Source organism: Falco punctatus (assembly GCF_963210335.1).
Source record: "Falco punctatus genome assembly, chromosome: 12".
Lineage (NCBI taxonomy): Eukaryota > Metazoa > Chordata > Aves > Falconiformes > Falconidae > Falco > Falco punctatus.
This window is the reverse complement of record NC_137592.1, coordinates 22,678,701-22,706,391: the sequence shown is the minus strand read 5'-3', so window position 1 is coordinate 22,706,391 and position 27,691 is coordinate 22,678,701. Positions and strand designations below refer to the sequence as shown.

The following is a 27,691-nucleotide window of genomic DNA, read 5'->3' as shown; positions in this document are numbered from 1 at the left end:
CATTTTGAAATGCACCTCTAAGCAAACAATTTCAAGATATTTCTCTTTGCCCTGGCTTTGCTTTCACCTGACAACCACATTTCTGCCTAGCATCAGCTGTAACTTCAGTCTATTCTTTTCTTTTGCTAGCAAGAGGTACAACACAGTTCTAGCAACCTTCATCCTCAACTCTTCCCTGAACTCTGCACTTCTCATCTATTCATACACAAATTCCTACATATGTAAGCTACTGGTTTGTGTTCCGTTTTCTACGAACTGCAAAGTTTCCACAATAAACACTGTATGATATAAGAAAAATCCCAACAACATAAAGAACAAAGAAAACCTAGGGACAGAGGTAACTAATTCCTTTTGCTCACAATCAGCTGTAAGAAAATTAAACTGCTTTACTATGATGTGCAATGTTTAGTGATTGTTTTATTAATGCAGAAATACCTGCTTAACTTCATACCCATTCTGATTTAAAGTGCAACAATTAAATCTGATAGTTCTTGTACATCCATAATTTGCAAATGTTGTTCCTAGAAGACATGTCATTCAGATTATGCCTTGCATTTGTAAAATCTGTCATTTTTTAGTACCGTTTTGCTTTATTAACTAAAATAAACTGTACAAAAAGCTGTAGAGTTACATTAGCTTTGAACAATGTAGGATACACGTTCTCTGCCAAACTTTAGTGTGCAAACATTTTACATTTTTTAAAGTGACAAAATTAAGCCAACCTTGAAGTCAGAGTTCATTACTACATTACAAAACAGGAGACTAGATATGGCAAAAGAAATTCCCCACTGAAATCAACACCATTGTATAATTTTATTTCTAATTCTTAAAAAAATATAAATGAATTTAGAAGAGAATCACAGTATAAGGGCCCTAACATATTAGACCATTACAAGGTACATAAAAATAGAAGACACAGATTTCTTTGAAACTTTAATCCTTTGATTAAGCAGCAAGCATATCACTCTCCAGGCAAACACTGCTTAAAACAAACCCTACCCCCCAAAACAGGACGTGCAAACTGTATGCACATATTCTGCAAAGCACACAATAAAGACATTTTGCTATGTACATACTTATTTAGTACTACAAATGCTAGGAGTTCCCTACTGTGTGCTACAGTGTATGTAAATTAAGAAATACTACCTATCTCTGACCCTCCCTCCCCCCTTCAAATACAGCACCTTTGCCCAGTTATAGAATATTTAAACAAGATTAAACGGAATTACAATGTACTCAACAGTTTTATAGCAGTTGGTGGTGGCCAACTGTACCGCAACACCCAACATTCTGCATACTGAAGTCTATCGACAAGAGACAAGACAAAAATTAGCAAAGGTACAATACACACACCTGGGAGACTCAAGTGCTAAAAAAAACCCAAAAACAAAAAGAAAAACAAAAAGAAAAGAAGAAATCCTGAAGATGTATCTTATTATTGTTAACAATTAAATTGAGATACTTAGGATGTCAAAATGTACCGGATTGGTTTCATATTGGTTTTAAGATCTGGAGACCAGCCAGATTTGTGTGTAGCTGGTGAGGGGACACTTATGACTCCCAGAACACAAGTTTCAGTGACCACGAATTCCTCAGTGCTTGTTTTACAATGCTGCTTTTCTTAGATGAGAGGTCATCTGATACTCACATAGTGGCTAAGCATCTACTCCGATGCAAAAGAAAATTTGTAAAAGGATCTTTTGTACAAAACCTCAGCACACCAGCGAAGCTGTTCAGAAAGAACAATCTCTCAAGTTTGATCTAAAAAGATTTTTAAATGAAGAACTAAACCATAAAGGCTGACACCTTAACTGCAATTCAGGCCACAACTATCAAACTTCAACACTAGATTTACAAATTAAATAGGACCTGATGCTATAAGAACTTCCCTTTGCACATAAAAAAGACCTTAGCCAGCTGCTAAGCCGATCATTGAACCATCCAATTCATCTGTTAAAAGGCATAGGAAGAGCACATTCCATTTTCAAATAAAGTTCCATTTTAGTCAAGGGCAAATCTAGTTAATAACAGAATAGATTTAAAAGGATTTTCTAAACACAATTTCAACTATAAGCAAAAATAACTTTCTAAATAGTATGGCAGTCAACATGAATATTACTACGTAGTCAAGGATGAAATACTTTTCAATAGTTTGATTCAGATCACACTGTTTCAAAGAGTGCTACTCAAATTTGCAGTCTGGTTTACTTGGAGGATAGAGGCATCTACTTTTTAATTTTCAAATAAAACTAAAACCAAACAAACAAACAAAACACCTCCAAAACACTGCTGGGCTTAAATCAAGGTTTCAGACAAAAATGCAGTGAAAAGAAGAATTTTTCAATCTCCTAAAATTTGGAAGCAATAATACCCAAATACAGATTTTACTTAGCCAATAAAACAAAACAAAACACCCCCACAATAGTCTTAACCCAGCTAACCAACTCTGCCTGAAATTGCAGAAGTCAGAGCTAACAATTTAACAGTAAGACTGGGCTGGCAGCAGGTAACTCCACTGCCACAATATTTGGCTGCCATCATCAGCCTCTACACTTCCCTCATGAATTCTTAGGCAAGATATCAACGATCTAACATACACGAACTGCAGACAGCCACTCTCAGAGGAATGAAATTCTACTGTACTTAAATTAGAAGAATTAGTGGAATAACCAATTAAATTAATGGTTCTTGCTATATGGTTCCTCTCTCCTGTCACCCCCCTGCGTGGTAAAAGTTTCTGCCTCTCTCTCCACCCCAGCCCACAAGAGATATTGCAGCAGGAAACTGTACTCCTGTTTTCCGTTTACTTCTATGAGTAGAACACGCGTGAGATTTAGTAAGTTTGGTACAACAGCTCACTTGAATCTTCAGAACATTCGTTCAGAGCAGTACACAATAAGACAGTACCTTTTTAGACAAAGAAAAAAGTGTTCTGGGAAAAACATGAAGAGAAGAAACACCTACATTTTACAAGTGCATGAAATGCGCCTACTGTTATCTAAACAGGGCCAAAAATTCTGAACCTAAGGCCATTATTCTTTTGTACTAAAAGGTAAACAAAAATAAAATAATTCACACACACAAAAAACCCAACGCTACATTTAAGTCTCCTACAACATTATCTATTCTTAGATTTGCCAGACTACTTCCTGTAGTTAGATGCTTGACTACAAAGAACTGTAATAAAATAAATAGAGTAAAAATCAGTTAAACAAAATCTTGGTGTGTTGAACATTTATTCATTTAAGAAGTTAGCTTCCTTCAACAGTTATTCACATAGAGGAGCGCTGTATTGTAGGCATTGTTCTGCTGTACAAGTCTTCGACGTAAAAATATTTTTACACAGGTGGTCATTTGTGTGGTTCCGTTTCTAGTTATTAGCTTGCTCCTCTGTAAAACTGGTCTGATACTTGTGAAGGCTTGCTCTTTTCTCCCCTTCGTTATTTGGGAGGGGGGAAAAAAAAAAAGAAAAAAAAAAGTACATTGATAAAATTTTTCAGATGTAGGAGTTAGCATAATTCTGCTTTATTTCTTCAGTGCAGAGTGGACTGAGATTCTGTCTGAATTCCAATAAGCGAGGGTGGCTGCTGGCCGCTGACCGTGGTTAACACTGGCCTTGGGTTTAGACGAGGAGGCATGGAATTAGCTGGGCGGATGAGTGGCGGGGGAGGCTGATTTAGAGTCGGCCTTGGCTGAATAAATCGCGCCTGCTGTTGAAGTGGTGGAGGCTGACGATGGAGAGCAGGAGCAGCAGGAAGCGCTGGACGAAGTAACGGGGGCGGCTGATTTAAAGTTGCCATGGGAGCGGTAGGTGCCGGAGCAGATGCCTGTGCTGGAGGTGAAGGGCCTAAACACTGAGTGGCCGGAGTGCTTTGTGCCTGCACAAAGGACAAAGACAAGACCGCGTGAACAGCCATCCCAGCCAGAACGAGACGCAGTTGGGCTGCCACTGTCCACTACACAGGAAACAGCATTTAAAAAACAAAACCAAAAAACTGAGAAGTTACTGAAAAGAAATCACCAACCAAAATATTATAGACAGCAGAACTAAAAATATTTACGAAGCAAGAGTCTTCTTCTAGAACAAGAACTGTATTTTAACAATAAAACAGTAACGTGATTGTCACTATGAAAGGTGCAGTCCTGCTCCCAGCTGGTTAACGACATTGGCTGAAGTTCTATGCAAGCTCATCATCATTCTTTAGAATGTGGTTTGCCACTCCACACCAGTTAACCTTATATTATATCACTAAATAAAATGCTGTTCCTCAACCCATGCTTACTTATTTCTGGTACACAAAACACACCTCATCTTCTTCATCAGTGCTCTTTCCTGATGGCACATTAGAAGTATTTTTTGTGTCCTCCCCTAAAGCAGAAGCATCACCATTAGAAGCCAGGGTTCCTTGTTCCGCTTCCCATTCCTGCAATACCTCCTCTAAGTTAAACCGACGCCTGTAGTTTACAAAGAAGTTCTTCACTTGGCCAACAGTCTTGTTGCCAATTACATCTGCAATAGCTTGAAAATCTTTACCATATTTTCGGACACCTGGAAAGCAAAGTAAATAACATAGCTGTGAAGAATCAGTCAGACACAGCTACGTGTGATGTATTTATAGAGAGAACCTATGGGACCTGCAAACCAAGGACTGACTAATCAGGAGGACTTCTCAATTAGCAGAAGGCCTCAATTTCCATTAAAACAAAATAAATTTTAATTGCACAGCTATCAACATACAAATCACGAACTTTATTAAAAGGTCATTACCCGCTCTTCTTAAAGATCCTGGCTTATTCACCAAGCCTCCCAACCTAAAACCACAGAGATCTTGCCTCTGACAAATAAAGTAAATCCTTCAGTGTACTTGCAGTAAGGACAGAAGCCCAAGAAAAGTTCAAGATGATAGAGGGAGGGTGACCAAGCATGTGTGTATAGCTATAAACAGGATGTAACACTGGAAATGTCAAATGACAAACGCTGACAGCTTCTATAGGTTCCCTCCATGCCAGCTACAAGTCATAATATACTGCTCATTCCTGCACTTGTGACATGCTCTACCGAGGCTACAACTGGCAAGCATTGACCTGACAAAGTCTTTTTAAAGCTTTCATTCACCTTTTCAGCTCCGTAGAAGAACCCGTGGTTTTGGGACAACCATCTTAGGCAAAGTAAGTAAATATAAGCCATTGGTGTCTGTTTATAAGACAGCCCAGCACAAGCTCCAGAATCAAATCCTCCAGCAAGATGCATGACAGAAGATCTTTGTATCATTCTTTTCATTAATTTTCATATTAAAGTCAGTGGGTTGCTTTTGTTTACAAGCATTCCGCAAGAAGATCCCAACCTGCATTTTTTGAAGTTCCAAAACTACATTTGCATGTAACACAAACAAAACCTCTTGCGTACAACATTCCATAGTTTTAAACCTAAAATTGGAATTATAATGTAAAGATTATTGATTTTTCTCTCAGTTGCATTTAGGGTATGTGTCTAGTTCCTCCTCTCTTCTGCTTAAGAAAAAAATTGTCAAACTCTCCAGCATCCTAGAACACAGCCTTTAACTGCACAAAGTATATTTTTAATCACAAGCATCCAAAAGTTTGGAGACTAAAAGAAGTAAGAGTTTTATTCCAGACTGAGTAAACAGAAAACTCAGTTTTTGCTCTCAGCTATGCATGAGTGAATTATAATTTGACGACTACTGTGAAGCTCCTGATAACTATACTAATTTGGAACATATTACAGTGCTTAGAGGACAGGAACTCTGTCTCATTACAGGAAAAGAAATTTATGCCTGATTTCATGCCTCACTTCTGAAAGTGAAGCAAAGGATTCAGAAAGTGAGAGTTGTTTCAAATTTGAAAGCTACGTTCCTTTTCAACTTAATTGTGAATAGTACAACCTTCAGCTTTTTCTGCTCTTTTCTACTTTCTTCGATGATAGGCACTTCTGATGCAGTAATGTACACTCACTGCAATTTAAAAGAAGAGTTCAGCTCCAGGACAGTAAAAATTTCTGCAGCCGAAGCTGATGTTTTAACTGTCAAGAATCCAGCTACATTATTTAAGATCTTTTCTGGGGCACACAAAAGAATCCAACCATCCTGACTGCAAGAACCTTGGAAAGAAAACAAAGGGACCTAGCAGAGCCACGTGGGAGGGCATGTATCCAGGCAAAGCAAAGACAGGGATTTGGCTCTGCGCTTTATCAGTTGTACAAGGCATCAACTGTACTCCTTAAAAGCTGTGTCCACCCATGGAGCACTCCTTCCAGTGTTCTAATATTCTTTGACTGCCCTACCATCACCACCCTTATGAATTTATAATTATCATTAAATGTCCACTGCAACATATCTAACATCCTGTACAATTAATCAAGTGAATGAAGTGCCCAGCAGAACAAAGCACATTTTTGTTCGAAACCTAATTCAGACTTTCAGTGATTTCAGCCTTTTAGGTTACTATGCCGTCTATACTTCTTCCTGCCCCTTAATGTGCCAAATCACTGAGCCTGTTGGCTAACTTCCACTAAAGTTGTCAGACATAAGGTCTTAAAGCCTATTTCCAAGCAAACAGCTTGAAAACAGTGTATGCTGCCTTAACGGAGAGCCCAAGTATAAGAAATACCTAAAGAAAATATAATTTCCTTAGTTTAGCTACATACAGCGCTACTGATTTTGGATTGTTTTCAGTGTTATTTAGTACTGCTCTAGCATTACCTCAGGACTTCTACACATTGATGCAGTAAAACCTTTTTAAGCTGCATCAGAAACTGAGGGAGTGCAATGCAACTTTATCAAAGTTCTAGGCATAAGGTGCTGGCATACCTGTAAGAGTTCATGCCAGCCCATCATCCTTTCAAACACATTACTTACATATCCTTATACAAATTATGGGCTAAACACCACCCAAATGATTTCTAAAGAGTTTAATCTGTTATTCACTAAGAATAATTTTATTAGCTTGCTGAAAGTGAAGCTCAAAAGAAGACAAATGCATGGTTTCACATGTATGAATGTCCTTCTCCTGGCTCGTTTGAAAGTAGCCTTGATCACGGGAACCCTTCCAGCTCTTCAAAACTTTGCCCAGTTGCAAAGGTGCGCTCCGAACATGGGCATGCTCACTAGTACAACGTGTGCTGGTACATCTTGAACATCTAACTCAGTGAAACTCATAAATCCAAGTTTGACGCTTCTGTGCTGCTTAATGTTGTGCAGCACAGCAAACACTGCGAGGCACACAAAACATTAGCCTGGGTCCAAAGCAACATAATACAGCACCACAATGAGGCAGAAATGGTTAACGGCAACTCTGGCTTATGAGAGCTGCAGTTTTCCTGTGATGGGACTACAGTGCTCTGCTGACTACCTTACGTAGAGTTAGATGCTGGTTGTCCCAACTGTTTTCCACTGCAATGCTATATAAGTCATGCACTGCTTTTCAATTCAAATTTTGTTGTTTTGAACAAGTCTTAAAACATTTTTGCAATTATAGTTCTCATATGGCTGAGATCTCAGTTTGAAAAAAAATGATCATTTCTATACACAAATAAAGTTTGTAACTTAAGAACACCTCAAGTGATGAACTGGCCCATAACATTCAATAACTACTCACACAAAGTTGAACAGTAACCTGGTAAATTATACTGCAAAAGATCGGCTGGCTCAGAGATCATAAGCCTGAGCCCAATAACCCCACTGCAGACAGCCACACTGCTTTTAAGGTTACAGACTCAGCTTTATTTTAAGGCTTTTTTTTTTTTTCATTACCTCCTCTTTAGTTACTGCCAATCTCTTGAGATTAGCCCACAGATGACAAGGGTTTAGAAAAAAAAGTACCAAATTTATATTACTACAGATTATTTTTAGAATTTACATAGTTGGACTTAATGTCTGAATTCAAGTGAACAAATCACAGAATTGCCACCTACCTGCTTAATGCTTATGATTTCTGTAAAATTATTAAAAGCACATGCCAAAATATTTAAATACATTTGATGAAGTAGCTCTATTTTAAATGTACAAACTAAATGTCCCCATGCTTACATCAACTTCCAGGTTCAAGCCTAACACACATTATGCTAGCTTTTAGTACAGAAACAATGATGACTTCCCTCTAAAATCAGAGTCAGGGCAAAAGACAGCATGGCTCCTTGATGTATAAGTCTACCGCCTCAAACAATTATTTCAAAGCAAGAGATCAGGGTCCTTAGCCTGAGGGATGGGAGGTTAATACCTATAGCACTCTCACTCCAAGAGGGAGACTCTACTACTGGGCAATAGGTAAGGGAGGGATACTACTACTACTACTTTGTTCCTGGTGTTAGGGGTCTCTCCCATCTCCATTTTATACAGTGGCAAAGGAAGGGGACTAAAAAGGAAACAATACATATAAGAAGCACATGTCAATTCAGTGAAAACAGGTTTATTCCAGAAGGCTTGATTTCTCATCCCACCCCCTTAAGTATTGAAGCTGATTGCCTTTATAAAACACAAAACATTCCCTAGAGAAGAGTCCAGAAGACTAGAACTCCTCTCCAGAGAGTCATTACCAATCCTCATTCTCTTTTGTCTATGCTCCAGTTTTCTTATTTACCTTGTTGGTCACATAATGCCATAGCTTAACAAAAGCTAAATGCATTCTTATCACTTCCTAAACTGATGCTTAGCGAGAGCTCCAATAAGTAAACTATGAAAATGCAAGTTGGTTTGAATCCTTTCATGCTAAGGCAGGTAGAATGAACCTGGATTTTCACCACTTCTTCAGCAAGCATTCTACTTAACTGACTACCCTATTAAAGATACGCATCTCCTTCAGTCGCATTTGGGAACAAATAAAAAAAGTGAGCTTGTTAGCAATACTGACAGGATGAACTTAGGACAGAAAACAGTTTGGAGATGCAAATCCCAATTTGAGTCATGTAAGTAGAGACACATGACTTCAGACACACCATGCTCTTCAGAATTTCCATTCACACTTCAAAATAAACCTAACTTTAGGTTCAGTCATCTGGCTAATAACTACCAGGTATGGCACACACCCAACAACTTTACACTGATATCCTGATCCAACTAAAGGTTTTATACTAAAATGCAGTCTTTCATTTTAAAGCTGAAAAATACAGAGAAATAAAGCAGATGTGTATAACTGAGCTGATTATATAGACTTAAAAAAAAAAGATCCATAGAAGTCAGTCAATATACAGTGTCTTCAATACAGCGTTAGACTCTCCAGACATTTCCCTTGCATTTTCCTTGATTAGGTAAGTCCATGTTAAAGCCAGACAAGAGTCAGTTTTCCTTCATATAAATAAAATCACTGCAAATTAGGTGTATCAATAGCCTATGAGAAAATGTTTCTTCTCTAGTAAGACACTTAGTCAAGTACTCAGCTTCAGACTCTTAAAAGGCCTCCACTGGATAGACATCTGCTCTTCTATTCCCTCATGAACAGAGAGAAGCCACTGTAAAGCAGTTCTGCTTTTCCCTACTTTAAGAATACAGAGAGATGTCTTAGGCGTTTTCTTCAAATTTTAATACTTCAACTACTACTTCAGTCTTACACTTCAGAGAAATTCATGCAAGGTGACTTAGAAGATGATTGAAGGGACTTTTTGGTATTATTACATTTGTTAAACTCAGCTTAGCTTTTCTATTTGAGTTTTAATATGGGTACCTGAAAGACGAGTCATGTTGCTTGAATGAATGTCCTAAATATTCTTACTAGTTTTGCTGTTTTCCCAGTGACTTTCTTGTAAGACCAGATAAAAGCTTAGCTTTTCATTAGAGGGAAATACAAACATAACCCTGAGCACCGCTCCAAGTCCTTTGCACCAGATTTCAAGTTGCTACTACTATTAACATACCTTGTACTGCAAGAAGCTGCTCTTCTGTGGTCCAACGGGCATTGATTTTCTGATTAGACTATTAAAATTAGAAAAATGGCACAAAGATCATTACAATGTTTAAATAGCTGCAAAATATCTGAGCATCTGAATGTGTTTTACTTGCACTACATTTTGTAACATAGGTAAAAATTTCTTGCTTAGCCATAAATGTATGGTTTGAGATTGCTTTCATAAAGAGGAAGCGGCATTTAAGGATTTGGGCTTAGAACTACATCACAAGTTTTTCCCCTGTTTTATTGCTTATATCAGCTATCTTATCAGATATCTTAATATCAGCTATATCATAACTTATGCACAAGCTAATGATCTTTATGCAAACAGAATCTGAGTTTATAGTTGTATTTATCTAAACTATTGGGACTTAAGTGTCTGGAGTGTTTTGCATTCATGTTATGTTTCATATTCAAGCCTTTAAAACAAGCAAAAAGTAATAAATCATTCACTTCAAGTACCCAAATGTATATATAGTCATGTTTTCACACAGAATACAGACTTTACTGCTAGCAATCTACATTATCTATTTCTAATGAGAAAAAAACCCATATATCAGGGCTCAACTTCAGCTCCCTATTATCATGAACAGGCATGACATTTCAGTTTTTTCTGCTTTTTTATTCAGACAGTTGCCATAAGAAAAGCCTACCACTAATTTCTTGTAAAGAAGCCAAACTCACCCCTGCATGTAATTCAATGGATCCCGTTTAAGCTGCTGCTGAAACGTGAACGCTATGCTGCAGCAAAACACGTTTTTGCAGCTTCCCACCAATTAAGTGCAAGGCCACAAGTTCTAATATTTTTTCTGATTTACCTCAGGAGGTTTGAATTCTTCAATCCCGCCTTCCATTTTCTGTTTAAGTGCACTGTTTACTTGCTTAGCATTTTGAACCTTGGTCAAAAACAACAAAGTTAATCAGCTCCACAAAGAAAGTTGGTCACTTTACACATATATCTTCACTAGGATTGCCACAAGTGTACCTCCTAAGTTAGAAAGAGAAATATTATGGTTTAAGGCTTCACTAGTTTTAACTGTTTTAAATTAAATAAATAAATAAAATACAGCACAGTTTACTACGGAGAGAAGAATATTTAAGCCAGTCTTTCAAAATAACATTTTGTCTGCAGGAATATTAAAAGCAGGACATTACAAGCAGGTTTTGATAACGATGCATATGTTCTTGAAGAAGAATGCAGAATATTCTAGACACAGAACTCTGTTCTTAGAAATCTAAGTGAGGTGTACTGTATACATTAACTTCTTCCTTCTCCAAAAAGCACTTAAAAAAAGTAGTAAAGATTTATGAGATGTTTCCAGTTAGTTCCTTCTGACAGACTGCTTTTTATTGACCTTAGATCATCGTGACTTCCTTTAAAGGTGATTCTTGAAATGATTTGAAATATTTAAATAAAATGTCTTAGTCTATAAAAAGGAGAGAGCTTCCAAATCATACATATACATATCTATTAACCATTTGAACCTGACAGTGATGCACATAAAGTAACATAGGTAAGAAAATAGTTTTGCATACTACGGTGCACAGCTATTACAAGTGTTCTTAAGTATGGACACAAAAGCAGACAACTCAGTGGGAGATTCCAAAGGCTGCATCTCTGAGATCACTGCAAGAAAAAAAGAGAAACACAACCTCAAGGCTGTAACTCACCTACACTTAGGCTAAAGAGTGAAACCCACCTATGCTATTTAGCCCCAGCCTCCTGCTGTGACAGAAAGAAGCATATCTCTCCTGTAAAAGAATACAAGGGAGCAAAAACCCCATGAAACCCTTTATTCACTCCATGATTTTGTAACATGGCAGCTCTTAGCAGCCTATAAGGAGACAGGAATTTCAGGAGATAAGCCTTAGACTCTGTAGCCCCATCGCTCCTAGAAAGCAAGCATGCACATACTGGTGTACCCCTACAGAAGCTGCATAAATTCTGTGTTTCAACTTTAAGTGCCAAAAGTTAACTTCTTCATGCAAAGTAAACAGGCAGTTGTCCTCTAAAGGTGAAAACTACAAAGTTTTTCTAAATTTAGTAACAAAGCACATCAATTCAAACAGAAAAATAACTAGTCCCATGATTTCCCCCGCCCCCCATACTTTCACGGTATATGGGGAAGGGCAGCCAGAAAAACAGCTGCACTTTTAAGCATAACAAATGTAACTTCCTCTGCTACATTGGTCTTGGTCTCTCTTGTCACACACATACTTTTAACAAAGTTAAAAAAAATTATCATATTAACTGTTTTCTCCTGTACCCAATCTGTAACGTTGTTTCCATGCCATACTTACCCCTCCCCCCCCCTTTTTTTTTTTAAAGGAAGTCATCTTGTTTCACAGTATCCCCAAGACCACCCAAGCATAACAAACAAAACCAAAGAACAGCTAGCCAACTAGTGTCCAGCATTTCTGGTGCTAACTGTGGAACAAAATTAGTAAGACTCACATTAAAGAAGTTTCAGAATCTTCATAGATAATCTTCAAAATCATTACAATCAGAACAATCTGAGATGAAAACAAAACAAGACCAATAACCCATGGTACCTGTCGCTTTAATGAGATTAGTTCCATATCCAGCTGTCTAAGAATTGTGTTGGCTGCATTGGGACTACAGGAAACAGCTATCACATCTTCCTGGGTCAGGTACATGCCTTTTGGTGGACGGCATTTGGAACGCTGAGAATGGTGGCGATGCTGCAAGCTCTGATACTCTCTTCTACCCAGACCTATTTTGCTGGTCTGAACAGGCTGCTCATTATTGCCCTTTAATTTATAAGAAATACATCATTAAAGAATAACAGTATCTTGTATACAACTTTATTAAAGAATCACATAGCACTGTAATGTCGGATTTCTGACAAAGAAAACCTAAGCTAACATCCTTCTCTGCATGTCATATCTAAACTAAGTCTTGCAGATGAGCTGATGGAGCGCACCAGTCATTTGCTGGACAAGCCTGCATTTAGTCTTAGAAAGGTCAGTTTTCAAAACTTCTTTTTTGTTTAACATGGCTGAAAATACACTACATGTTATAGAAATCACAGTCTGAATACTGTGAAAAAGGGCAGAAAGACAGAACCTTGAACGTGCACAGAAGGTAAAGAATGTATCTATGTTACATACTTAAACCAAGCAATCAGTGAATTTACACATTTATCTTTGGTCAGATATGAAGAGTTCAGGTGAAGATCAAGGGAGAAGAATGAGCCAGTCGACCAGGACAGGCAAAAATGCAAGATGACGCTTTCCCCTGCTGCAAGCACTCTGTGGAAAGTGACAATGCTGTTTGCTTTGCAAGGGGATTTGAGATTTGGAAGAGAGAGGATGTATGTACTTTCACAGTCATAAAAATCCATGTAATTTAGCAAATGTTAAGTCTTTGTTGTTTGTTTTTTGAAGTATAAAGGGATAGCAGAGAAGTAATGAAGTCTTTGTAACTGCTGTTTTGATATGTTAGGACATCTAAAATTTTCAGCTTTGTCTTCCATGAGCATTGCTGCACAACAGCTAGTCTGTATGTACGTGACTCCCATAGAGCAACCAGGTAGGTTCCCTACAGACCAGGAGCAGAGAAGCAAAATTACTTTCCCTGCAAGGATATTCCAATTCAAAGCAATGCTTAGTACCAGAACAGAGATAGAATTTGGGCTTTTTGCTACTTCAGGCAGCTCCCTACTGTTCCTCCCTGCTGGCATCATGCAGGTTAAGAGGAGGTGGTCATCTAATCACAGCACAGAAAAAAAATATTGCAGCAGCCATTATTATTATGTTCTGTAGCATTAATACAGATCAGCAAACAGCATTTTGCTCTACTATGCTTGACCTTCTGTCACATTCTCTTCCCAGCTAATGTAACATCTTAATCCAGTCCACAGACTTCATAGAGGCCATCTTATAAGCACTTAAGATATTTGCTCTTCCTTGGAAAGTTGATTTAGAGCCTTACACCTCTGATATAAAAAAAAATACTAAGGTGAAGTTTACCTCTGGCCCAATTACACCATTTGGTTTTTTTGGTTCTGCATTGCTCTTTCAGTATGAAATAGGAGTTGTCCAATCTGGATTTAAAGTGAAAATATTCTCTCAAGCTTTTGTCTTGCCAAGCTAAAGTGTTTGGCTTGTTTTAGTTTTATCTAGTAACAGAAAGTCTCTATTGCTCTGTGCATTCAAGTAGCCTACTCAGTTTATATTTTGCTTAGGAAGTGAAAGCACACAAATCCTACTAGAAATACTAGATCACAAAATTATCCTATGTAGATATGAACAGCTCATTAGAAACTGCAAAATTATTTGTTCTGTTTCTGGAGTCTATCTCAACACACTACCTTCATTCTGGACGGTGTGTAGTGATTCAAACAATAACCAAGTAAATTGAACAAAACAGCCCTTATTTACAAGTTCATTATTAGACCTTGTGCCATGTCAAGCTCCAAAAAAACATACCCTGGCATGTTAAAAAAAAAATAACTAAAATCTCAAAGTCTTTCACAAAGTGGGGTAATGATAATTATCCTTTTTGGTTTTCCCCTGAGGTAGTTAGATTAAGCAATACATTGAACGTCACTGCAATGCTGAGAATGGAATCTGAACCTATCAGTCTCTTACTCAATATCATTTTTGGTAGAACTGAAGTTTTACCAATAATTGTAGATATCACTTCATAGGAACATTGAAGTTTTGCACTACCTCTCCTCTCATATTCTCAAGAAACATTACCTATCCCATTTTAGAAAAATCACAAATGCATTAAGTTGATCAAGGAAACAGTCAAACATTTACACACTTAACCGTATTTTTCTAGTCCTGTTCATAAATAATATTTACCAAAAGAACCCCCCAAAAATGCAAAACCTGAATATACTCCAAACACAGCACTTATCTGTAAAGGTATTAGTAAGTGCTGATTAGAGAAGACAAAAATGTTTTTCTCTACATTAGTGGACAGTGTCTCAATAAAGCCATGTATTAGTTGAAATGCATAACCCAACTGTGGCTGTGAAAGAACAAAAAAAGTTATTCTTGGAAAAAACGTCATTTAATTTTAAATGCAAAGAAAACATTTTGATTCAGTAATTCACAACCTGTAAAACTGTAAACACATTCACAAACAGAGGCAAGAGGAATGTTGTTTTACCAGGTAGTGACAGCATACATCTCTTACAAAACTTGAGGATCTCTCAAGAGATAATAAAAGTAGTGAGATGCATTATGTCCACAGAACGGCAAAAAAAATACAACAAAATTTTGTTTCAGTCAGAAGTTGTGAAGATCTTGATCACCTAAAAGCCTTGTGATTTCAGCCAGGCTGCAAGCTAAACCTCTTTACTACAAGTCATATTCTTCATAGTAACACATTCACAGAAAACAAACAAACTGACATTCACCATTAAGCAATCTGTTACCTCCTTTTTGGCTTCTTTTTTGGGATCATAATCACTATCATTTCCATCCATTGGATGAGCTTCTTCTACATCATCATCACTGAGGACAGATTATAAGCAGCTGGTCATTTTATCTATTTTTTTTAACTCAAAATATAAATAAGTATCTGAGTAAGACAGCTTTATCTAAAATATCTCCTCTAAGTATATGGCATCTCAAAGTTATTTATATTTTTCAAAAGAGAGCTGTTAGAAACATATTTCCTTTATTAAATTTAATAATTATTATGATAAACAAGCAACCCTAAACTGTAGTTTCAAAATTACTTTAAGTAGTCCTGGTACTGCTGCCAAAAAATTTGGTGTCACCTTTCTTAAATTCAACTACCTGTGCCAGCATGAACGCTTACATGGTCAACTATACCAAGGCCAGAAATAACCTTTCATCTGCCACGTTAGTTTTAATAGATCAATTTTCAAACCACTGCACCAGGTGGATGAATAAACCCTTGTTGAAGTCTGTGGGGAGCAAAAGGGGACAATATAAGATGGGAAAACACAGTACTGCTTTTTCACCAAATGCTCAAGATCTAGCAATTTGAGGGAAGGGAATGAAATCTGCTCAATTAAATCAAAGAGAAAAGGTTGAAAAACAAGTTAGCTTAGTCGAGTCCAATCCAGTCATTCACACAATATAATTTCTGAACAAAAGTATGTAAAAACACACACAAAAATTTCTAGTTATTAAAAAAGCACACCAAAATGCTTATTAGAAGCAAATTGATTCTCTTCTGTAATTTTCAGCTATAGGATCACTAAGTAAGCAGACAAATTTTAGATTTCAGGTGTTCTTTTCAATAACATATAATTAAATATACCCTTTTGCTCTAGTTAGGCAGTTCTATGTAGATGTGTAATCACGCTTTCCAATATAAACATGATTATGTTACTTATACATTCAACATATTAAAACACTTTTTAAAAGTGCAAATTAATACTCAAGTATACTCAGTGCAATATAATTTTAATTTCATAGTAACTAGGGGAAACGTCATTCCCTTTATCCAAGACAATTTAAAGCTATTTTAAGCTCTAATTCTTTTTTCCTGATAGTGGTTCTAAGTCTCCTAAGTAAGATTTCATAAAAAGTTTTGTTATAAAACAGTACTTGGGCATTCTAATTGCTACAGCTCTTTACAGTGGTTGAGCTTTCAATTTTAATTTCATTCTAGTCCAAAAAAATCCCAAACAACGAAAACCAAAGAAAACCCCCACACCCACAAAACACACTGCTCCCCACACAATCATATAGGGTTAGACTTTTCAGATAAAGCATTATTTCTAAACCACATTCCCAGGCAAGTTTTTTTAAACCCTTGTTTTTACCATTATCTGCTAAAGCATTAAAGTGTGTTATGAATGGAGTGATATAGTTCTTAAAGCACAGGTACCAAACCCCTTGCTAAAAGCAGAGACCAACACCACCAATGTTCAAACCTAAAACCATGGTTAACGTTGACACATAACGGCTGGAAATTACTCTGACACCTCTACCTAGAAAGACTTCAGCCTATGGTTAGCTTAAGAATATAAAACTTACCTGTCACCTTGATTATTTCTATTAGCTAGCTTTCGAGCTTGCCGATCCATCAAACTTGTCCTAGAGCGAGTTTTTTTCCAAGAATAGTAATATTTTACAAGGCTTGCAATAGTCTTGTCTGGAAGCTAGAAGAATTCATTAACATATTAATACTTTTTAAAATTAAAATTCCACCCAGGATTATAATTCTGCTCTACTTACAACCACCTTTACCCAAATATTTTAAATGCATAGATGAGATGGAAAGGAGGGATGTATTTTGTATACATATTTTTTCAAAGGGCAATGTGGGAGGAGAGGCTTTTTTTATTAGAGTGAAAAAGCTATAGGTCCAAGAGACATGATGAAATTAAATAAATCTTACATTCAAAGTTGTTCCTGAAGCTCTTACACAAAAATCAACATGAAATTTTAGCCCAACAGGAGCCTTTGTTCTTAGTAGATCTGAACTGTTTAATGCTTCTAATTTAAATATTACTTTACCATTTGCTGGATCCTGTGAAAGCTCTTTCCGTGGAAGCTAAATGCTTGTTCAAATAGGACTTTATCTTCAACTGTCCATTCATCAGGGAAAGGAGTGAAGTTAGGGAGATCCGCAAGGGACTTCTCAATATTGTGTTTATGCCAGAACAACATGCCGAGAGCCTTTGAAAAGAAATAGTTCCTTTTTGGATTTAGTCAACTTTCTAAAATGTTGAGACAAGTTAAATTAAAAACCAGAAATTTATTTATTTAAAATAAAAATTGACAATCTTCTCAAAATGTATTTACAGTTTTATTGGCTATGTACTATAGGTTACAAACTTCTCTTTGGAGACTATATGAAGAGTGGGCACATCTGTACTTTATTAAAGGTATGAAAGCTAGGCAATTTAAGGTTGGCATGGCAGCAGTCATTCTGAAGCAGCATGAACTAGGCTGATAGGCTCCAATCTGACCCGCTTTCTTCCTTTACAAGCATGTATCACCTACACAGTTCCTTATAGGACTTCAGGCCTTTATACCAGCCCACTCAAAAAAGAGAATAAAAATACTTTTCAGCAGCCAGAGGATCATCCAAAATGCAAGTCTGAAAGTTCAAAGTGAAAGTGGTCTTTCTACAACTCTCCAATCCACAAATAACAGCACGGCCACTTCCATGTCATGTGCACCTAATAAGGAATGGAAATTTAAATATACTTTCTTACATAATTTCATTTCTCGATATTCTTAAAAACTTTTATGCTGATTATAGACTTTCTGCCACAGAATCAATGACAGATTTGATGCCAAGTCTGGCATGGGAATTGGGAAACATATTCCACTCAGTTTCAACCACACAGTGCGGACATGATCAACAGTTGTTCATCAGCTCTCCAAACCCCTGCTTTCACATCTTCTAACAACGTGGACATGGCAAACCTCTTTTCTTGTTAAATTGGCAAGTGACAAGTACCTCTTGCAGACATAATTTCTATTAAATTGTGAACAGTCTACAGATATTTTGTACCAAAAGTTGTTTTGAAAATTTTGAGATCCCTCAGTTCCCTCTCTCCCCTAACAAAAGCCAAGCCATAAACAAACATGACTGAACTGCAGGTATTCTGGACATTCTGGACATAAAGTTGGTAGCCTCTTTTTCAGATAGCAGCTGACTAGCAAGTCCTTCCTATTATGAGCTTCCATCCTCCAAAATTTGATCATACAACTTGTTTCGACTTGTACACCAAGTATTTTTTTGCAATAGGTAACTTTTTATGTAAATTGGTTAATTTCCGAAGAAAACTGCAATAGAACTAAGTGCAGACCAGCGAAGCTTTATCCTCTACTTTTTATGGGACGATGACTAAAGATTAAAAAAGTGAACTCATTACTCTTAAATATAAAATTCTTTTCTGTTTTCCTGCCTCTGCAAAAACCACTCAAAGTTGGTTTGCCTTTTTTTTTTTTTTTTTTTTTTTTTTTTTTTTTTTAAGTATGCCAGAAACCTTTTCAGTGTGGACCCTATCACAATTAATGGTTCAAAATTGCACCACATTTGAATTCCAATATTAAACATCAAATTTGTAAGCTGCTTTCCTAAGAAATTCTTTAGCTAAATATACACACACAATTGCATGACATGCCCAGTGTATCAAGAAACATACCAAACCTTTCAAAAGTGCACATTACAAGCTGAGCATGTCATGAAAACAAAGAGCTCAATCTTTTGCAGAGAATCCAGACCACAACTGTATGCAGATCCATTTAACTGCAGTGTTTGCTGCCGTGCCTGAAGAGAAACAGCGTTAATTAATGGTAACCAAGGGAAAAAAAAAAAGAGTTGTGTTATACTTTTATATAAAAAAAAGTCCTTTAAATGAGCACTCTAATTTTATAGCACTTACCTGTTCCACATTGTATCCATGTTTTTCCTTTGCTATTGCTATATATTCATCCACTGTAACAAAGTAACATCAGAATTAATTCTTCAGTACTTTTAGTTCTGCTGTAAATTGACACAGATTTAGCCATCTAACATGGAAAAACATTCTTCTCATGCTTTACCAGGTCCCCCAAAACATTAAATATATTCATAGCTTTATCAATAACAAGTCTACTGTCTTTAATCCAACATTTAATTTTATAAACTTTTGACACAAGCTAATTTTCAGTGAAAAAGATACTTACTTTCACATTTTTACTACAACAAAGCCATAGAGGCTCATCATATAGTTATTTAAATCAGAGACTATCTGGTGATTGAAAGGCCATGTCTTCTTGGAACCCACTCCTAAGAATACAGACACACTGTGGAAAGTCTCTAGGCACCTGGGTTAATTTTAAATTGAACTACTTCTACTGTTCTTATTCCCAAACATGTTAAAAATTAATGTAAAGAGATCCTAGATCGATGATTATGCATATCCTTGATATTAATACAGTTTTCACTGACCAACATTAATTTTAACCATGGCATGCAGACAGTTTTCAATAGAGAATATGAAAATTCAATGATTAGGTCATCAAATTCACCAACAACATTTTAAAATAAGTTGACAATACTAGAGCCAGCTTTGAGTGGAACACTTTCCATAACTGTTCTGCAGTTTTGATCTTCAGTGGTTATTTTTTTTAAAAGAAACAAACTCTTCCCATTCACCTTATACAGTTCACAATCAAGTCGCAACTAAATGTAGTTCAAAGGAAGCATGATTGAGAACAGGAAATAATTATATCCTTGTTATTCAAATGGACTAGGGATGTCCTTGCCATGAACTGTTGCAGCAGAGTGAATTGTACTTTAAAGGAATGAAGAAAGTGTTTAAAAATCATAGCTGTAGAGTGTTTCTAACTGTCCTGCAGTAGTAAAAGGTATACTCCTTCAAACAGAGGGACACAAACCTCTAACTACTGGTATTGGGTAGAAATTGTCTTGAGAACCAGGTTCTCATGACTGCATACTCAAAGTTTACTCCCCTGTATTACATATGGGGAATTCTAGCGCAGCAGGCAGGTTTAAACTAGATTAAACAGATAACTGATCACATTAGTCAGACGACTCCTGTATTTCAGGTCACTTCTGAAGGGAGAAAATGCTTAGTTATTGATAAGGAAACAGTAATAATTTCCACTTAATTTGGGCCTCAACACATCTTTTCTGAATTTATCCACTGCAACTTCTTCTCCTAGAAATTTAGAGCAGCAAGTTCTTCATGTTTAGATGTTTTATTCTTCTATTAATAACTAAAGGTTTCACAGACACCAATGATGATACAACACAGGCAATGTGATTTGAAACAAAGACTTAACTATAAGAGAAGGTGATCTTGCCTTTCCCCAGCGTTCTCTAAATAATAATAAAAAAGTAATGAGAGAAGTTTTGTGTTTAATTTACTAATTTTCAGTTTCAGTGTGTGTGTAAAATAAAGAGCAAACAGGCACATCAGAAACAATTAGTTATATTTAAGCATCCAAATTCTAAAGCAGGGAAGAACTTACACTTGGCATCTGGAATATTATGATACGGAGACCATACAAGCATCCCTCCATTATCTTTATCAGTGTATTTTGTGGCACCTGTAAGAAAACGAGTAAGTCTCAGTATTTATGAATATGATCTAGGGAACAGCTATTCACAGAACAACTCACACAGTACGTAGAATTCAACCACATTAAGAATACAGCCCTGCTACTAAGGGAATGGAAAAAAAATCATTAATTCCATATTATTTCCGTAAGACTTCAAATAGCTGAATTCGAATGCTACTCTTATGAGGTTCAGTCATAACTATGAAGGTGGTGAAACACTGTAACATGTTTCCCAGAGAAGCTGTGGATGCCCCATCCCTGGAAGTGCTCAAGGCCAGGCTGGATGGGGCTTTGAGCAACCTGGTCTAGTGGAGGTTGTCGCTGCCTGTGGTAGGGGGGTTGGAACTAAATGGTCTTCATATACCTTCCAACCCAAACCATTCTACGATTCTATAGTGAGACAAGATCCTGATTACCACAATTGGAGCACTAAAGCACACTGCTAAAGTTGACATGGGTACAAAATTTAAAGGTACTTGTGCTGGAACAGTTCTCCAGAAGTTATGTTTATCTATTAGTACTCTAACATTTATGGCTATCATAGTAGTATCAGGACCTACTGTTTTAAGTTAGGCTTCCTCCAAACAGAGATGGAGGGTGGAACACAGTCACCATCCCTGATGCTTTCAACAAGGGACTGTACTAACAACTATGCCAGAAACAATTCTGTTCACCTCCCTCTCTAGTTCTGATTTTCATAGCCATGTAATTTTTGATATTCACAGCCAACCAAACTGTGTAGCTGTAGAAAGTAACTAGGTGTAAAAGTAATCTTTTTTTTTTTTGTTTTAGTTCGTTCATTGGTACCTCACCTCCACCTCAATGTAGCAAGGGGAGCAGTCCAAGTTACCTAAGCTGTCTAAACTGTTCAGGACAGAGCAACACTGATGCAACTTTGTGCAAAGCACTAAAATCAGCCTTTGATTTTTAAAAACAATGTAAAAGGAAATTCTACAATACTGGAAAAACATTAACTGATAGTTACTTTTCATTAATATTTTACAAATGCATGCTACTACGTAAAGCTTCTTACAATCTATTTGTTTACAACAGTTTATTTTGCTAAGACATGGCTCAGCAATTGTAGCATTTATGCTCATGTCAGTATGAATTCCTTGAGGAATCACCCTCAGAGGAGCTTTTCTTGCATCCTTCTTGGAGGACAGAATTTTTTATTCAGTGGAACAAATAACTTTTCACTCCATTTTAAGCTTCCACACTTTGTATTTAGGTTCTACATCTTGTTGAAGGAATCAAAGCAAAACAAATCAATGCTTTGGAAAAAAGAGAACAACTTGCTGCTTTCTAATTATGTACTATGTTTTGTTGCTCTTCCCTCTTTAGGTTGGTGGTTGGCAGTGTTTTGTATTTGCTATCATCTTTACAATCTTTAGATACATGACTGTGAACTTGAAAACCAATTAATTACAGAAACTAAAAACTCATGCCTCCTCCAAAATTTTATGTGTAAGACAGATAACCTAAAAGCACCATGAACTCTGTAACAAGTCAAAAATGTACATACATGTTCATAAAGCACCAGTTTCAAGGCACAGGCAGTACTAAACTCTGAAATGGTTCTGGTATGTAAGAACAAATTCCTTAATATAACATTCTACTTTAGAACAAAAAAAGGATGTCTTTTTTAGTCATTAGGAATGCAATATTTCATGAAAAGTAATGCAACCATGTTACAGGCACAGCATTTCTCTCATCCACTCAGGTTTTTATCACAAGTAAATGACCACTACTCTGTACTCCGCTCTTTAATTAAGAGATGAGGTGAAAACAGGACCACTAGAGAATGCATCAGAATCCCAGGTTGTGAGCAAGGAATGTCTAAACTTGAGTATACCTCAGACAGACAGACACCTGCAGACCAGTGGATGTCACGGATATTATCAAGTATTGAGTATTCAAGTACTGAAGTGAAAAAACTTAGTCCGAGTCCTATCATTTGCACCATCATGTATGCGGTGACACTTCCCTGAGGGGCCACCCTCACGCTAACAAGCAGCTCTCACCAGAAGACCCTTTTTCAAAGCAGTGCTGCTTCCCCAGCAGGAATCAGACAACTGTTTCCCTTCAGGTGGCATCTTCACACTGCCAAAAGGCAGGCAAGGATGACAAAGGAAGGGTGGGATGCATACAAGTAGCTCAAAGGAAGACATCCTATCCTCAGCACAGGATGACCATAGCTACAGTACAGGGATCCCTCCATCTCCATATGCAGGACCATGATCTACCTTTATAATGGCTTCTTGTCCTTTGTGCCTCAACTATTCACGTGAGCAGCACTCTTCCCTCAAAAAAGCTGTGTTGCACCTCAAGGGCAACATGATCTTTATCTGCAAGATCCACTCTCATTAAGGACAGTGGCTGGAAATACCAGGCAACGCATTAACTGAAGCATGTTAGAAGAGCAGAGTTGTAAGCCAGTAAGAAAAAGACCATGAGCTACGTCTCAAATATAACAAGTCTCCCCCTGTCCAAACCCCACATTCAAGCCACTTGGGAAGAGGTTTCTGTGCTTCAGCTGCTGCACTCCTCCGCGAACACCACTTAGAAAACAGGGCTAGCTGAAGATGACCAACAGGCACTCTCCACTGCTTCCAGAACAGAGAAACTGTAGCAGCAAACTGACACTTCCTAAATTTCATCTTAGCATTACAAGTTAGGTACACGTGGGTGGTGCTGTTCTGTACACAACTGCAAGTCCTGAGAATAAAATGAAAATCTGGAAGCATATACCACTTAATAAGGGCATTGTGGGGCAGCATGACAATTTAGAAGTATATTTGCTTCCAGCATATGAAGTACTACCATCATCTGCTTAACACTAAGCTTTGAGAGTAGGAACAGAAACATAGAGGCTAACAGGAAGAACAACTAAATTCCTAAAATAAAGGGCTGGAAATCTTAAAAATAAATAGGTAAAAATAAACAAAAAAAATAATCAGGGAATGTGAGGACAGATGGCATGGAATAGAAAATTTTATATACTTCACCGTGCCATTTAATAATTTAAAGTGAAGAAAGCCTGTTTTCATATAGGAAGACTGGAGCGAGGAAAGTTATAAGAATACACACAGAAATAGATTCCATAATACCTTTAAAGGTATAAAACATTCTTTCTGACAGCACTCCCTATCCCTGAGAAGAAAGTATTTCAGCATTAAGTAGGCAAAATTCATACTGAAACCTTTGGAAAGTCCAAATCTGAGTAGAATAAAACTTCTCTAGCCGTTATCTCATGTGAGGATGACAGAATATGGTGCATCTACAGGGATAGCATCCTCCACTACGCATTCAAGAGAATACAAACAACCCACAAACTAAGGATACCAGCTTTGTAATATCCTGCTACAACTATAGCTGGGTCAGAAAGCGCAAGCAGAAACAATTTCACCCCAAGAATATAAAGTACTGTAGGAAAACTAGTAGGAAGTAGCAAAAATCTGAAGTGCAGGAGATTTTTTAACTCTGTAAATCAGGTAAGGAAATTTAGGGGTTTTATTTTATTAATATTTTTTTTTTTTGCGGTGAGAAAGTTTATCTGTCTAGTGACAATTAAAAATGTTATTTCCCTTACAGCTCTGTCTGAAGGTCTGCTTGTAAAAAGGGGGTGGTGGAGGACAGGGTAAGAACACGTTTAAACCAACTCCTAATTGTTGCTTTCAACCACAATCCACTTCTTCCAATAGACACCGACAAACAGTCATGTACTTTTCCTTTAAAAATTTCTTATTTTATACACAAACTCAGGTTAAAGAAAAACGTTCACTACCATCACAACTTTCATCATGAACGTTTTGCTCCTCAATGTATTCTTGCAGAGCACTGCCCATGAACATTTTTCAACATGGGCTAAATGAGGTCAAAGGACTGGTATTTATTCTACTCATTTTGGTATTCTATGTGTGTACCAGAGGGTTGACTTTGTATCTTGGACCTCCATCTAGTTTCATCTATCATTCATCCCCTTCTCCCACCTATTTGTTTTAAGGGGGTTAAAACCCCAGCACTCAAAGTACTGTTAAATAAACACACGTTCTAACATACCTGGTAAACCCTTCAAAAAAAATAATGCATTAAAAGAATTTCAAAAAGAAACAGCATTAAAGTTACTTAATTGGACACAGTGCCTATGTCCATACATGCAAACCTGTTAAGTATGATGGAGTTACTGTTACATCATTCACTAAAAAAAAAAATAATAAAAAAAATTTCTAAGTTTAGCTATAAGAGCACAGCTTTTTGTCCAGCATTACTTTCACCTCTAAGAAATGATGCCTCAAGACTCATCAGAGCCACCCCCCCAACAAAAAAAAAACCCAAACCCAAACCCCAAAGATAAAAGCATGAGATTTTGCTGAGATCTGCTCAGAAAACCAATCTGCTAACATGGTAAGCATGTATTATAATTAAAAAAAATCCATAAAGTATAAAAGTATTTTCTAAGACTTAGGTGTTAAAAAAAAAGTATCTTCTTGCCCTAGTAATCAAAATACACATACTAACAAGAACAATACTATACATTATGCCTCTTATACAAGACTTATTAAAGAAAGATTTCGATCATTAAGGAAATTGATAAAGTAAAGGGGTAAGTATATACAAATCTGTTACTGGGGAAAGGAGCATCAGTTGAATTCCAAACCCTCAGGAACACTTAGGAGCTCTAAAAAGTCTGGTTACGAGAAAGTGTAAGATTAGTTCTGTAGTTACAAATGCAATGGTACTATTGCGTATATAGTTCACAAAATTGAAATCACAGAGCCTCGGTTGTCCTACAAGGGGCAAAGAGTTTTTTTAATCAAAATAAAAGCAAACACCATGTGTTTTTCTAATTTAAGCGGCCTGTAGGAAAAACAAGCCCAGGCTGCACGTTAGAAATGATAATTTTTATTTATTTTTATGTAGGTAATGTGAAAATAAAGGGTGTAAATGGTTAGTCTTATTAACAAAGAGACTTAGACTACACGCTCCTTCCTAGGGGAAAGGCATTCCCTTATGCCAAGATCATGCATCCATTTAATCCCACCCTCCCCCTTTCTTTCCCCCGGCCTTTTCTTTGGCCTGTGGGGACTTGCGCCCATCAAGCGGGGCTCGCTCCAGCTTTAGGAGGCACTATGTGAGAAGCTCTGGCCCAATCCTCTTCCGGTAGGAAATCATCTGACACCAATGGAGCCTGTTTGGAGAACAGGAAAGTAGATAGGCTTCATCTGGCCACTACAGCAAAACTGACAAACGCTCCTACGGTCGCACTGCTCAGTGTAGCAATGCAAAAGAGCATTCTAGCAATTAACTTGCTAAAACCGGGTGTCAGGCTATGCAAGCCCACCCCGTATTCCCCGGGGCGGGGCTGGGGGGTGATGGTGGGGGTGAGAAGGGCGGTGGAGAGCAGCTCAGCCTGCAACAGCGGGGCTAGCGAGGCTACTACAGCACACAAAACCAGGGGCAGGAGTTTCCCACCAAGCGCATCTCCCACCCAGCGCCTCCAGCACGCAGCCAGGGTTGCTCTGCTTCCGGCAGGGCGCATCACTTCCCACCCCTGCCCCACAACACCCATCACCCCCCGACACAGATTTTTAAATCACCTTTTTAATAGACATGATATGCGGTACGGTTTAAGGAAAGAAAAAAAAAAAACACAACAAAAACCAAACCACCCAACCAACCCTAAAAAGCATTCAAGCTTTTTCTGCCTCGTCGCCTCCCGCCGAATACACATAGCAGGGCTGATAATGAAGTGAGAATTTCCCGGCGCGGTGCCCCCCCGCCCGCAGGCGCCCGGAGCTGATGCTGCCCCTGCCAGCCTCCCGCCGCCGCCACCGGATCGCCGACACAAAGGCTCGAAAGCAAAATAAATCCAGCCCCGCGGCCGCCGCCGGGAGAGCGCCGTGCCGAGCCCCCCGGCCCCCAGCCCAGCCCTCCCGCCTCGGGAACGGTGGCGGCAAGATGTCAGGTTGCAGCCGAGAAGCGATTTACCGGGCTCGAAGTCAGGAATGCGCGCCTGGTATTCCGCTCCGACCCTCATTCCTACATCTGCAACGTAAAGGGGGGAGAGAAATTAACGGCTCGGGTGTCCCCGGGCGGGCGCCGTCCCAGGCTACCGCCGTGTGGCGGGCGGGCTGGCGGACGCGCCGCCCGGGAGCCCCCGCCGCCTCGCCGCGGCCGTGCGGAATAAGCCACCTCCCCCCCCCCTCCGCCACCCCGCCCGCCGCCGCCGCGGATTAAGCCCCGACGGCCGCCGGGGAGGGGGCCGGAGGCGGAAGGGGGAGTTTATTTCAGCGGAACAATGGGGACGGCGGCGGCGGCGGCTCCCGGGAGACACTCCCCATCGTTAACCACCGCGGGGCCGCCCGGCAGCCGCGGGGCCGCGCCGCGCGCTCCCGCCCCCCCCTCCTCCCCCGCGCCCCACACACAGGGCGGCCCAGCCCGGCCCGCCGCAGTACGCGCGGCGGAGGAACGGCGGCGGCGGCAGCCCCGACACCGGCGCGGGGAAGCGGGAGGCGGCGCGGCTCGGCTCAGCGCCCCTCCCGCCGCCTCCGCCACCCCCCTCCCCCCGCTGGCGGGGCGGCCCGGGGCCGGCCCCAGAGCTCGCACCGTGCTCGTCACCACTGTCACCGCCGCCGCTCTCCGGCTCCGAGTAGTGCCCGTTGGAGGGGCTGCTGCTCTTGGTGCCGTTGGGGGCTGCCCGGCTCTTGCCCCCCAGGAGCTCCGCTCCCTTCTCCATCATGCCCGGCATGTC

The 27,691-nt window shown here is 38.7% G+C and overlaps 1 protein-coding gene across 6 annotated transcripts; it reads right to left on the bottom strand.

The window, feature by feature from the left end:
* Positions 1-794: 794 nt before the first annotated feature.
* On the bottom strand, positions 795-27,691 carry RCOR3 (REST corepressor 3). 6 transcript variants are annotated; one of them, XM_080407970.1, is made up of 12 exons: positions 27,547-27,691; positions 26,929-26,985; positions 20,848-20,925; positions 19,254-19,306; positions 17,371-17,532; positions 16,888-17,012; positions 15,291-15,387; positions 12,451-12,669; positions 10,716-10,793; positions 9,866-9,923; positions 4,308-4,549; positions 795-3,878 (listed from the first exon to the last, which is right to left on the bottom strand). In XM_080407970.1, exons 1-12 carry the CDS (start codon positions 27,686-27,688, stop codon positions 3,534-3,536), a joined length of 1,656 nt encoding a protein of 551 aa, XP_080264096.1. In that variant the 5' UTR covers positions 27,689-27,691; the 3' UTR covers positions 795-3,533. The 6 variants fall into 6 exon arrangements, with proteins under 6 accessions (XP_080264096.1, XP_080264097.1, XP_080264100.1 ...); XM_080407971.1 differs by having other exon boundaries at positions 15,309-15,387; XM_080407974.1 differs by lacking the exon at positions 4,308-4,549.

What these genes read in the sequence shown, in the direction of transcription:
- RCOR3 (XM_080407970.1), bottom strand. Translation starts at nt 27,688, where the DNA reads ATGCCGGGCATGATGGAGAAGGGAGCGGAGCTCCTGGGGGGCAAGAGC. An exon ending in TAATATTCCAGATGCCAAGT is followed by an intron (nt 19,307 to 20,847) that starts GTAAGTTCTTCC and finishes ACTTTGTTACAG; the next exon opens with TGGATGAATATATAGCAATA. An exon ending in GCACTGATGAAGAAGATGAG is followed by an intron (nt 3,879 to 4,307) that starts GTGTGTTTTGTG and finishes TCCTTTGTGCAG; the next exon opens with GCACAAAGCACTCCGGCCAC.